We start from the raw sequence: 14,106 nt of genomic DNA on the forward strand, positions 1-14,106 counted from the left end.
AAGTGGATTATGTTAAAGCTGCGCAGATTAAACAGATCAATAAGCATAGAGGCTGGAGGTGGAATGTAGCTAAAATGTTTCATAACCTCTAAGCTCTTCATATCACCTGAGGACAGTAAACTAAATATGAAATAAATAAAAAAATCTCAGCCATTTTTGTATCCGTTTTTTACTTTTTTATCCGCAAGTCAAACACTCTTTGAACTGTACTAAATATTTAGAAATAAAATCTGCTGTTTGGGCAAAGAAATATATGCCTGAAACTAACTTCAAATGTCTATAGTTTGCATATCATTTAAATATATTTTCATATTTATATCCTGCAAAAATTCTCATCACCCTGGACTTTGTTTACATTTTACTTGTTAAAATTTCTGGTGACTTTATTGACATCATCATAAAATAGTGAACAATTCTGACACAGAAAATGACACAAAATTGGACTTTTTCTTTCAAATACACATCTGTGAACTGTGATCAGCTGTTTATTTCTATTCAACATAATTTTAAGTCTGTAAAGCATCCTAACTGCAAAAAACAATCTAGAATTGAGTAGGTAAATGAGATCATCTGCCAATGGAATGAGTATTTTTACCCTTAAAATAAGATAATCAGATAATATGCACTTGAAATAAGACAATGCAATTGTATTTTCTTATTTTAAATGTAAATCATCTTGTTCCATTGGCAAAATGTTTCTTTTACCTCCTCAATTCAAGAACAAATGCACTTGTTTTAAGAAAAAATTGCTTATTTTTTCCAGTGTAACTGCTAGTAGAGATCCAAGTACTGCTTTTTTTTCTTTTTTTCTAAAATAGTTCAAAAGTATTCAGATTAGAAAGAGAACATCAACATGAGTCAGCTCCTCCACGTGCAAAGAAAGATAGCGGTGTCGGCAGTGTTATGCTTTGGGCTCCATTTTTAATATATGGAAGAAAGAACAGAGCTAAAAGGACAGTAGTAGGTTAACAGTAGAAAACCATCCAACTTGAAAACTATATGATGTGGAGCTCAACCAGCTAAAGACACAATATCATCAATATCAACTTTATGTGCCTCAGCCTTTAAACTTTTTTTAATTAACATAAGATTTCTTTAAGGTAAATCCTTTTTAATCACTGACTTAATTACAAAGCAAAATCTTGATTTTATGTTTCTAACGGAGACATGGCTTGATGAAAACAATGAGATGCTGAATTTTCTACACCAACTTTCTCCTAGATTTCGGTCTTTGATCCAAACCTTTCCGCTGTAGTTTCAGTGTCATGCTTTGGGCTGCTGTTTTATTTTATTTTTATTTTTTCTACAGTGTCCTGTCTGGCAATAAGAATAATTGTCTTGATGCCAAAAAGAGCCCGACAGATTTTACTTTCACAAGTGGAGCAGTATGGCAATTGCCATATTGCTCCACTTGTTTCATGCATATAAATTGCTTTATTATAATTATGCAGGGATTTTACAGTTTATATGGACACTGCAATGTAAATAGAGCAGAAAAACAGAAGAAGAAAAAGGAAAAAAAAAAAAGAGAAAAGATGAAAGAAAGAGGAGATAGAAAGGAGATAATGACAACATTTTCAGTCTGATTCATCACCTGCAACGAGATGCAAAAAGAACAGCATAACCGAAAGACACGGTACGAGAAATGCAATAAAGCAACACCTTGAAACTATCGCTGAAGTAATATTATTTAGTCTGACATGTACTCTGTGTTACCTGAAGATATGGACGTGGGCTTTCTGTATGGAAGTGAGTCTCTGAGTACATGAAACCAAGCACCTGTAATTGGTTGGCTGCTGTTTTAATGCAGAGTTCCCCCGCCCCACACACACCCACCCCAGCCTCCATTCTGACCAACCTTTATAGACGTTGAAAGAAAAGTCAACAGCTGTATATCGACTCTTTTCACTCAGATTCATCTGTTTTTAGCTGTATCCTAATTAAAATCATCTCGAACGAGCTGCCTCCCTCATTTGAAGAAATGTATCCCCGGAGCACGATGCTGCCACCACCATGGTGCGTTCAGGGAGAGGTGTAGATTGTGTTTTCCTTCCTCCACACACAGTGTTTTGAACGATAACAAAACAATCTGGTTACGTCTAAACATACATGTTAATCTGCTTTGAATCCTTTATCTCTTACAATAAACTTTAAAACGCACTTTTTAGGACTAAGAATTGTGACCCATAAGGTGCTTAATCTATTAGATTTGTTTTATAAACTAGATCTGGTTTACATTTCTTCAAATCCTTCCCTGTCTGTTTTACTCCGCCCATGTAATGTTTTTTTTTATCTGCTGAATCAGCTGAATTTATACCAGGGTTAAATTATTCACACATGGGACAGTATTTACTGAGTAGCTAGGTCGTTGCATAACAATATATGTATGGGTACCAGATTTATTGACAAAATTCACTTTGCTTCTGCTTCAATTATGAACTATTTTGTGTTGATTGATCAAATCCCCTGTTGCCTGTAAAGATGTAAAACAAGAAACATTTCCATGGGTGGGAATACTTTTGTGAAGCATTGAGAACAATATAAAGCAGAGGTCTGGTCTGCTGAGGAGAAGTTGGACTGAAAGTGGGACTAAAAGGGAGGAAAGACGTAGGGAGTCAAAGAGGTCTGCTTTTGCAGCTTAATCTCATTAATGTGACTGACAGGATCAGATTGCCCCTAGACCCAACCAGCTGGATATGCATTAAAGGAGCAATAGAAGACATTGCAAGGAAAACAACCCAAGAGTTTAACTGAAGAAATATAATCACTGCTCTGGAGTTACTCTAATGGCATCAAACAAGAAAGTAAAGGACAGTTGAAAGATGCAATAAAGAGCAAAGCTAAAAACTGAGGATATAGTAGATCATCAAAGGAAAAAACTCTCTTTTTTTTTTTTGTTATGCCTTTGATTGTGATTTTTTTCCTGCTTTAGATATTACTCACACATGGGTTATAGTTTAGACACACATAAACATTCTACAAATACTTAAGGTACTGTGATTTGTAAAAAGTGCTGGAAAAATAAGGCTGGTAAACAGATAAAGAGACTAACAAACACATTAAAGAGACTAGCAAACACATTAAGGAGACTAGCAAACACATTAAGGAGACTAGCAAAACAAAAATAAGACCTGCAGACATCAAGCTTAAAGAATAACACACAAAGAACATGTAGAAAATGCTGCAAAAGAGGAATGCTATAATCACAGAAAATAGAGAGATGCAATGAGCAGACCAGCTGCAAATACAAAAAGGCGCTGTGTCACAAAATGCACTAAAACCACATAAATGATACCAACACACCCAACACAAAGGAAAAATGTTGCAATATAAAAAACAACACAAGTAAAACGTGCAAACTTTCTTTTGATAACGGGAATGCTACATGGGGAGCATATCCATTACTCACCACTAGAGGGAGCATTGCAGTTTTCTTCCTTTTTCCTGCGTTTTGTGTGTTAGCATCATTTACATTGGTGCAGTGTGTTTATGTATCTGCAGATCTTTTGTACTTTGCTGCTCCCTGTTTTTTTTTTTTTTTTGATAGCAGGTTTTTTTTTTGCAGCATTTTTTCCCACTCGCTTGTGATTTGAGTGTTTTTGTGTCAGTGTTTTTTTTTTTTTTTTGTGTATTTGCAGCAGTTTGCACCCCTCTTCCTCCATGTAAATGTCCTATTCAATTATTTAAGATATTAAAAGATTTTTGAACAGCCCACAAAAAGCATTATTCATCTTGCACTTGACTTGTGCTCCAGGTAATCACTTAGAGGAAGGATTTGGTTGAAAAGTCAAGGGGCTCTAACCTTACAAGCCTCCGGGAAAGAAGACATGGGATGGGATGCCATTTTTGAGAATGACAAAGGATGAATACGACAAAGGCGGAGGTCTGAAGATCAAATTGCTGCAGCTTTAACATGCAGCTTATGTAGAGGGAGGATTACTGTTGCTCTGCCATACTTCATCTCCATGTGTAGGTACAGCTGACTCTAAAGTAAACCCTATTCATGACAATAGCCTCAGCTGTGGATGCATCAAGTTTGATTCTGACTAATCTATATGTATTGATCAGGTAAACAGATCAAATAAAAAAAAAAAAAACATTTTAGTGAAAATGTTGCTTAGTTGTTTTATACAAGAGTTGAAATTGGTTTAACTCTTTAACCTAAACTGTATATAAACACAAAAGATCCTATATAGTCTTTTAATACCAAAGAAAATAAACCTAAAATTGAAAAACTGTAATCTGAGAATTTGTTTTTATATATGTTGTTGACGAGGATATAGCAAGTGTACGTTGACAAAACGTCAGGAGAAAGGCAAAGAATGTAAAGAAGCAACTGTTGCTACAATCTGGGATGATTTATAAGGTGATTTCCTGTTTGACAGGTGATTCATCAAGTGGAAAATATTCAAGAGAGAAGCTACTTTTCGTAGAAGTGGATGTTGCAGCACCAAAGGTTCAGACAGGGTAGTACAAACAACAAACTAAAAAAACAAGAGTTCTGCCTTTAAGTCGGAGGGAAGTCATATTTGAATTTCAAATCTTTCTGGCTTAAGCATGCATATAAATGTAGACTTTATCAGACCATATTGACCCAAAAGTTAGAAAATTTCTATTTTAAAAAAATCCTGTCTTAAACTGTTTTTTTCCCGTTATCTTATGCAGGCCAGTTAGTTATACTTGTACACCTAAATTGGGCCAATCATATATCAACGGTCATCTGTCAATAAAATTTTTTCGGTCATAACATCTTGATTCTAGCCTAATAAACTAGCCCCGCCCGCCAGCGGCCAAAATCATTTTTGCCTGTGAGTGGTCTAGCCTCGATGAATGCCCCAGGCCCTAGAACTGGTGGGCCAATCACAACGCAGAGATGTGTTTTGAATTTTTGGATGCAAAGCAGGCAGGGTTTTAAGGGCGGGACGACAAAGCTGCTGGAGAAAGCACAACAAGGAAGATGGTAACGACTATTGAACAGTTCTCGTTTGACTCAGCTTTGGAACTTTTCGTTGAGATGTGAGCATTTCAGTTTTAAAAAGGACGTATTCGCCGTTTTACCGACAGGCTGCTTGTTTACACTCCCTCACCAGCCTCCTGTTGCGCTTACTACGTCACAGTCAGTTGCACTCATTGGTCAGAGCGTTGGCCAATAGGCACAGACAGCGATTTGAAAAACAATGGGTTATTCTCATCAACAATCTTCTGATGTCTCATTCATTGGGGCCAGACTAAATTACACATTTAATCTCACATTTAGTCTGGTTAATCAGGCTATCTTGATTCATATGTCGCAGCTAATTTATGCAACGATTGAAATAAGAATCATTTACTATACCACTGATTTACATCTCACTGTTTATGGGGATGGACGTCAGGCATAGAGCTAACAGAACGGAAAGCATTGCAATGTACGGCTGCAAGAATTCTACACCAAACCAAGCTTCTGCCGCCCTGGCGTCCTCTTCCACAACATCTTCTTCCCTGCTTTCCTCCTCTAACTAAAGAATGTATGATGGAGGAGACTCATCCACGACATCCAACACTAAATTCTCCTCCTCTTGCATGTTTCCGCTGTCCATAGCGTTCCTTGACGATGTCGTTTCTAAGTCACCAATTTAGTGCCACTTGGTCCCAATGGAATTTCCTATTGGGAACCTACTAGCATTAAGTTGCTAACTGGTTAGCAAGATGCTTCCAACAAACCGGCCACAACCAAACTTGCTTGCGAACCTTCTGCCACAACAATCCCGCCCCCTTGATAAACGACTAATCACATTCACTTTAATCAGTTGCGTAAAGTCAGACTGCACTCGGGAGAATTTGGAAATTAAACGTTTGGAAGAGCCGCTTCCCTATGACTTTAAACTTTACAGACCTCAGTTTGTGTTAAAGGTTCACATGACAAAGCTAACAAAATTCTTTAACACAACAAGTTCACTCCCTGCTTTGCTCTAAAGTCATGCCATGGAATCTTTTTTCTACACATAACTTTTCCATTTTGGATTATTTTACAATAGTTATTTCATAATTGCAAAACCTGGTAAAGATAAAATTTTAAATGTCCTTATTTATAAAACCCCAAAACTAATTAATTATTTTTGAAAACATTACATTAATATATATTTTCATTTTTCCCCTCCATAAAAAGTGTTGGTTGAATTTAAATAAGTGGGTTTAGGTTTTAGTTATTTCCAACATTCAGAGAGTATCAATAGAAACCGCCACCTGGCTGACAGTGAATATTTAGCGTGGGTGAAACACTTCCTGCTTAGTCGCAGACAACATTTCAGATTCCTGCAGGCCGTACCTCCAGCCGTGGACGCGGAAGCCGGGGCACTGGTCTCCGCAGCGCATACAGGGCTGGCCTCGGTCTGGGTCCTCTTCTTCCTGCTGTAAACACAACATAAACTCCAATCAGTTTGCAATCATCTTCCTGAACTGGGAACACAAGCACAATGTTTAAAAAAAAGGCACAAATATTTAATCAAAAGTCAGCAAGTTGTGATCTGATGAACAGCCAGAAGACAAACAGATTAATTACAGCTTAATTTAGTCTCTAGTTCAGTCACCGTGTTTTGTTTAATTCACATTAAAAATAGACATTTTTTACACCTATAAACCCAGATATGTGTAGATCAAGCCGCCCAGCTAAACTATATGTGCTGGAATAAAAAAGCCTTTCACATGAACTCCTGCAGCATTGCTGTATGGCAGTATATTCAGAATGCATACTGCAGACTCAGGCCTCTTTTTTAGAGATGGGAGGAAGGAAGCAAAGACAGGATGAGAGCTGCACCCTTTCCCTCTCCATGTAGTAACTCTGTGGCTCCACTTTTCCCTGCTTTTTGTTTCAGCCAGCAGCTTAGTGTTCACAGAGAAAAGGATTAACAGATGGACTTTGTACAAGCCTTACATGAGGATCAAATTAACCAAATAGTTATTACTGGATGAGACCTAACAACAGACCTTTTCAAATGTATAAGCAAGCTGCACGTAACGTGGCACATTCTTGACTTTAATTAAGCAAGGGTAATAAACTCGGAGGTACCTGTGCACACCTGCTCACCTCCCTTATTTCTAACCACAGAACCAGAATTCACGTCAAGCCTGTTTTGCGAAGCAGATTTTTACGACCGCTTTCAAGAACTGCAGAGCTTTAACAACCAGGACGTTTTATTTTCTCACACACATGTGAAGGCTGCTTCTCTTTTGCAGTGTTTTTTCATTCATCCCAGAAAGGATTTTGTTTAGAGTGTTGAACCTTTTAGAGGGAAGCTGTATAAACTTAACTGTGCCCAGCTGGATTAACACCCATTTTAAATGTAGGAGCGATCCAAAGGAAACGGCTGTTTCAGGCTCCTTTATGCTCTGTTGAAAAATATTTTTGTTTTGTTTTTGTTTTTTTTTCATTTTACATCCAAAAACTTCAATGTATATTATCAGGATTTAATGTGCTTGTAAATGAATTCCACCTGAATAATTTAATCTATGTATAAATCCAGCTGTTCTTTGAAGGCCCAAGATGTTTGTTTGGGAGCATTAGTGAATCAACATCATCATTTAGACAAAAGGAAACTAGTTATGTCAAGAACAATGCTGTATAGCTTCTAGGGGAGCTCAGTTCAAATCGTCATCTGAAAATGTAAAGATTAGGAAACAGGTAAAAAAAACTTTCAAAACATGGCAATCCACCAAAGCTTAAAGGTCGGTTAGGAAGTACATTGGAGAAGCAGCCAATCTGTTGAGAGGACAAATATCAAATCAAATCAAATTTATTTGTATAGCCCTTTACAATAGCCAAATGGTACCCAAAGTGCTTTACAACAAAGCCATAAAAACAATACATAACACATAAAAACATACAAGATACAATTAACAGTGCTGTAGTGGTGCAGCGGTGCAGGATATTAAAAGCCTTCCAGAGGTGCATAGAAAGGAGCAGACAGAAAGATTACATCTAAGAGACAGTATTATAGTCAGAATTAAAAGCTAATTTAAAAAAGTGGGTTTTAAGCTTTTTTTTTTTTTAAAAAGGCTGAGGTCAGTAGTGGTGCGGATGTCAGGGGGTAGTTTGTTCCACAGTCTGGGAGCAGCGACGGCAAAAGAACCATCGCCCCACTGTTTGAGTCTTGACCTAGGGACCTCTAGCAGAAGCTGACCCGAGGAGCGTAAAGCTCTGCCACAATTGCGGAAAGTTAAAATCGCAGACAAGTAAGAGGGGGCAAAGCAATGAATGGCGTTAAAAACAAACAGCAGAAGTTTAAAATCGATTCTAAAACGGACTGGAAGCCAGTGGAGTGACGACAGCACAGGGGTAATGCGTTCACGTCTGGATGTGTTTGTTAAAAATCGGGCGGCAGCGTTCTGCACTAGAGACTGACACGGGAGTGGATTTTCACTCCTGTCCTGTCCCACTCCCACAGAAAAAAATGGTGTCCCGTCCCGATCCCGGGCCAGAGTAGAAATCTAAATCCTGTCCCGTCCCACTCCTGGTGAAATTACTCCCACTCCCATCCCGCTCCCATTCAGAATGACTCCCGCTCCTGCACCACTCCCATTCTTGTTGTTTTTGAGCACGGGTGAAAAACTCAGAGCGGAAGTTACTATTGGTTTGCTCCCGCTCCCGTCTGCTCCCGTTAATGTTTAATCCTGTACCGTCCCAATCCCGTGATCGTTACTAATACTGACTCCCATCCCACGGGAATCCCGTGACCCGTGGGATTCCCGAAAAAATGTCAGTCTCTATTCTGCACAAGTTGGAGACGAGAAATTGTTGACTGACTGAGGCCAACGTAAAGGGCATTGCAGTAGTCCAGTCTTGAACTAATAAAAGCATGGATTGCCTTCTCAAGATCCTGCCGACTGAGAAAAGACTTGACTTTGGCCAAAAGACGGAGCTGAAAAAAAGTTGGGGCTGACAACGGAGCTAAATATAAGTAAAAACAAATCTAAAGCCCCTGTCACGACTTGACGATTTAGACCAGGGTATGCCTGAGGTACGGAAAATCTGGCAAAAACGCTGGCATACATTGGATAAGTTATGGGTACGGTTTGTATAAGTTATAAGAACGCTGAAGTACGCTGAAGCACGTTGGAACACGTCACCATACGAGTACGTCGAGAAATTTTGCTCAAAATTACAGTTAAGTTATCTGGTCATTGACATACGTTAAGAGTAAGTTACTCATAAGTCTTGGCTACCAGCTTATCCAAATCCTTTGAGTAACTTCTCTGAACTTCATCCCCATCATAGTGTGAGCGAGAAGGTGAGGGTGATGGATCCTCCCTGCGTTTTCCCCAAGGCCACCACCAACAAACTTCCTGAAGCTTTCTTTTTTTCTTCTTTTTATTGTGTTCGCAAAAGGGAGGAAAATTCAGTATAATTCTTCTGCTGATTTGGTACCTGCCCTCCTTGTCAAATTTTTAGCCAATCACAGCAGCAGTTAAGGCATTTCACATGCTTGATTTGATTCACAGATTTAACTGCTAAATCAAACTCTTACCTAACCCAGTCGGAAGGGATGCACAAATGTCTTTCCACTCACAAAGGTAAAAATCATCTTCTTTTGATCATTTTTCAAAAACAAATAGAGGGTATTCCAGCTAAAACCAGAGCAGATGTGTTTGTTTTGCCTCAGCCTTACGCCTCTAGTTGACACGTTGACGTTATGCACGTGACTGCCTTTCATCGGTCCGAAACATTTCTGTATCGAGCTGAACATATCTCCTGGCTCCTGGCAAGATGTATCTTTGGGAATTTGTGAATTCAAATTCAAATCTTACAACAATTAATCTTGCTTCCAAAGTAAGCACAAATCTGCCCTTTTAGGAAGCATAACTGCAAAAGTGTAAAGGGCTGGTTGTAGTTGTCCATTGTAGTTGTTCCTCGGTTTTTAAAAATGGCGCGCCTCAGCACCGAATCGAGAAGGACGACCACACAGACAGCCAGAAAGGGATACTAGGGACCAATCACAGCTGCATTTTGTCTGCGCATTTCCACTTATGGTCTGTGCGGCTTTGTGGCCCTCTGACGTGCAGTCAGGATTTTTTCGAAGTGTGCGACGATGATTGCAGAACCTCTGCGCAGAGGGCGTGGTCATGCACAGAGACAGATTTGACGGATGCAGAGGCTATGCGTCAGATGCATAAATTGGCCTTTAGAACCAACAGTGGAGCAAATGAGATGGGACTTGTAGTTATATCTGGTTTCGGAATCCGACTGACCTCAGTAATTTTATGTTCATGCAGCTTTGGACACAACCAGCAATACCCAAGGAAAAAAAATAATAAGCTTGTTGCTTCTACAAAAGGCTGGAGTGCTTCACCGAATTTGAGAAATAAAGCTGTGCAATAAAGAAAAATCTTATTCAACTCTTTAATTCTGTGTCAAAAAAGACTTATATATATCTATATATAAAACAATACTTCACGTCACTGTCCTTATGACTTTCACAGGAGTAGAATATGCAATTTGAGGAATCAACTCTAAAACATGGAATATCTCAGTAATCCTGCAGCCCTATTAATAACTGACACCAGCGTTAAAGATCTACACACTAGAGACTGACATTTTTTTGGGAATCCCACGGGTCACGGGATTCCCGTGGGATTCCCGTGGGATGGGAGTCAGTATTAGTAACGATCACGTGATTGGGACGGTACAGGATTAAACATTAACGGGAGCAGATGGGAGCGGGAGCAAACCAATAGTAACGGAAAAAAAACTAAGATCGATGCCAAAAAATAAAATAAAATAGAAAGAAAAATAATCCAGTACTGGCACGGTGCCGCCATTTTATAGTTTTTTTCCTTGAAGCCTACACTATAATGCGAGTCAAAAAAACTACACGACCCAAAAACCAACAGTGCTTCCGCTCTGAGTTTTTCACCCGCGCTCAAAAACAACAAGAATGGGAGTGGTGCGGGAGCGGGAGTCATTCTGAATGGGAGCGGGATGGGAGTGGGAGTAATTTCACCAGGAGTGGGACGGGACAGGATTTAGATTTCTACTCTGGCCCGGGATCGGGACGGGACACAATTTTTTTTCTGTGGGAGTGGGACGGGACAGGAGTGAAAATCCACTCCCGTGTCAGTCTCTACTACACACCAACACCTTTATTTTTCTAATTCCACACTTTTACTGACTCTTAAGTTATACTATCAACTTGTTGGACATTTCAAATTAACAAATAACAAATTTCCTACAGATTTTGTAATCATTAGCACTGATTTCATCATGAAAACACCACCCATAGTGTGAAACAGGAAGGTGGCAGCATCATGCTGCATGGATTCCTAAATCATCCGATTTGGGAATGTTAATCTCAGTTAATAGGAAGATGGATCGACCTAAAGACAGAGTCATCTCTGAGAGCCTTATCTGATAGAAAAAAACAACCCTGAAGTTGAACTGATGTGCTAGAACGGTCCAGTTTAAGTCCAAGACATTGGCAAGAAATATGAACCGGTCAATGTTTAAAGCTTGTTGGGACAGACCCAAAAGGACCGGGATCTGTCACTGCTGTAAAAGGTGATACTAAAAAGTATCGACCAAGTGCTGCTGACTGCAAATGCAAATCCACACTTTTCAGATTATTTTATTGTTTTGTAAAACCACAAACCATTTTCAGGTGACCCACAATTTATGTCAGAGAAAATCCAAATAAAACTTACTAAAGATTCTGATTGTAAGGCGACAAATTGGGAAAATAAAAAAAGAGGTTGAAGGCGTAGGAATCTTACAAACTGCCTTCCTCTGCACCGCGATGCTTAGAAGAAGAGCTTTAATCCTCCAACAGATTTATATTAAAAAGATTAGAAGGTTGGCATCACTGCATGAGTAACTCACACTTCTAGGGGGAGGTTATAATTAAGAATAAAGCCATGACGTAACGAAGGGACAAGAGATTTGCAATCGTGAGAAAAGCTAAGGATTAAAAGGAAACATTTTGTTTCCAGATGTGCTGAGAGAAGACAGTTTTCAAGTCATTCACTTCAGGTTGGATGAGGTCTAACTCTGCCTTATCAGGCGCATTTTATAAAAAGTAAACAATTCGAAGAAAATGTGTTACCTCTAAACAAACAGGCATTTAATCAGTTTGGCTTAAATCAACAGGCTGGCAAACAGCAGCCTGGGAAGGAGGGGAGATGAGCATTTCTTTTGTTTGTCTTGTTAGTTCTGGTTAGGAGGAACAGACATTTCACCTTAAAACATAAACACCTGAAGTTTTAGTTGTTTGATTTTACAGAGAGCCGCTGGCTTTCCTGTTCTGCTATATAGTTTTCCAGAAAATATTAAGTGTCAAGGCTTTGTCCGCAGACTGAGGTTTTCCTTTTGTGCTCTAAATGGGAGCGGCGACAGGAAGTTCCCTCTAAACAAAACGAAGGCAAAGTAAATAATATGAACACCAAATCAAGTTCAAGTCAGCCCGCATGCTTTTCATTCGAGTTGAGGTTTGGATCACATCGAGGTTAGCCTAAAGCTACCAGTTTTCCAGGTAACGGTATAACCAGGTGGCTTTGTTTGTCTTAAATCAACATGCCAACACTCCAGCTAAACAGGGGACTACTAGAGATAATACTGGGACAAAAGATAAGCATTAGATTTGGTCCGTAGTAAGAGTTTGGTTCCAAAAATAGTTTTACTGGAGGCGTAAATTTTCAGGGCCATGGTTTTGGACGGATTAAAAATTAACAGGACAGGTCAGAGGTCAGGGGGCCTTACTGCCTTGGCATGCGGAGTAGACATTCGTCTCTTCGCTTACAGACAGGCCTGCTGGTTGCTCGGCAGCACAATGCTGCTCACTGATATTATGGTTCAGATTTCCTGCTTTCTGGCCTAATGAGGTCAACTTCACCCAAAACAGATAAGGTCTGATTCTACGCTCTGAACACAAATCTGATCCCTGCAAAGTAACGTTTTAATAAAGAGCAGTATGAACAGAAACAGCCGTTATGCATTATTGCATTTAAGAGGAATCAGAATTACTTCATTAATCACTTGCTGGAAAATCTTTCCTCTCACTGAAACTGTTTACAGAAGAGAGAAAAATAAGGTTTTAAGTAAAAGAAAGCAATACCTCAACCCTGATGCCAAACATAATATAATGATATGAATGTGCAAAAACTTTATCAAAGGGATGTTTATATAAGCGGCCTGCTGAAGATATGACTGCACTATAACCTTGACGCTATCTAAAATAGTTTCAAAATGATTTTAAAAAATCATCAGAATTTCAACACGTTATGTCTGGATATTGGCCTCTACCACCATATATTTCTCAGTTTCAGTTGATAAGATATCATAACAGCGATATAAGGTAAATAAAAGCCATTGGAAGACATTAGATGCCTGTGCAAACTTATGACAATCATTTAGCCCTGTTTATAAAACTTAAAACTACATAAAACCCAAAATATTAATCTGTGACAAATACTGTAATAATAGATTTTAATTTATGATGGAATAACCATCATTATAAAAATGATACTGCAATTTACAGATATTGAATTAATGTCCACTTCTACTTCAAATTATACCGTAAAAACTTTCTAGCTTCCCCACTGTCAAATTCAATTGTAATTCCAACATCTGTTTCAAAATATACATGAAATGACATTAAATAACCAAACGTGGAGAAGCAGCGTTTAGTTCTTATGATCCTTTAAGCTAAAATAATGAACTAAGATGCTTTCAATCGCAATTAGAACATATTTGTTTAGAGTGGCCTTAGACTGTGCTATCTAAACATTATTAGTTAGGTTTCCAGTCCAAGTTTTTATCCATTACTTTAATGTTTTTTATTAATATAGTATTGCTTATTTACTGATTGTTCAACAACAAACAACATCAGCAACAAAGTAAACAATATTATCTCAATTATTCATTTTTATTCTCTTTAATTATCTGCATTACCTCTTTTCCAGTAGAGTTTACTTTTCTTTTTATAATGTACAGCACTTTGAATTGTATTACCACTGAAATGTGCATTACAAATAAACTTGCCTTGCCAAAATCGACATTTTATAGCTGACAGTTTATGGAACTCGATACTAGGGGTGTAAATAATAATCGTTTTGTATCGATGCATCGATCCAACAGCCGAC

The 14,106-nt window shown here is 38.5% G+C and overlaps 1 protein-coding gene across 1 annotated transcript in view; it reads right to left on the reverse strand.

The window, feature by feature from the left end:
• The window catches only part of prickle3 (prickle homolog 3), a 40,025-nt gene that overhangs the window by 20,986 nt on the left and 4,933 nt on the right, over nt 1-14,106 (reverse strand). The window contains exon 2 of the mRNA XM_015392338.1: nt 6,308-6,390. Coding sequence (XP_015247824.1) covers nt 6,308-6,390 — 83 coding nt within the window. The remainder of the gene's footprint in view (nt 1-6,307; nt 6,391-14,106) is intronic.

This window comes from Cyprinodon variegatus, unplaced genomic scaffold (assembly GCF_000732505.1).
Source record: "Cyprinodon variegatus isolate N-32 unplaced genomic scaffold, C_variegatus-1.0 Scaffold587, whole genome shotgun sequence".
Lineage (NCBI taxonomy): Eukaryota > Metazoa > Chordata > Actinopteri > Cyprinodontiformes > Cyprinodontidae > Cyprinodon > Cyprinodon variegatus.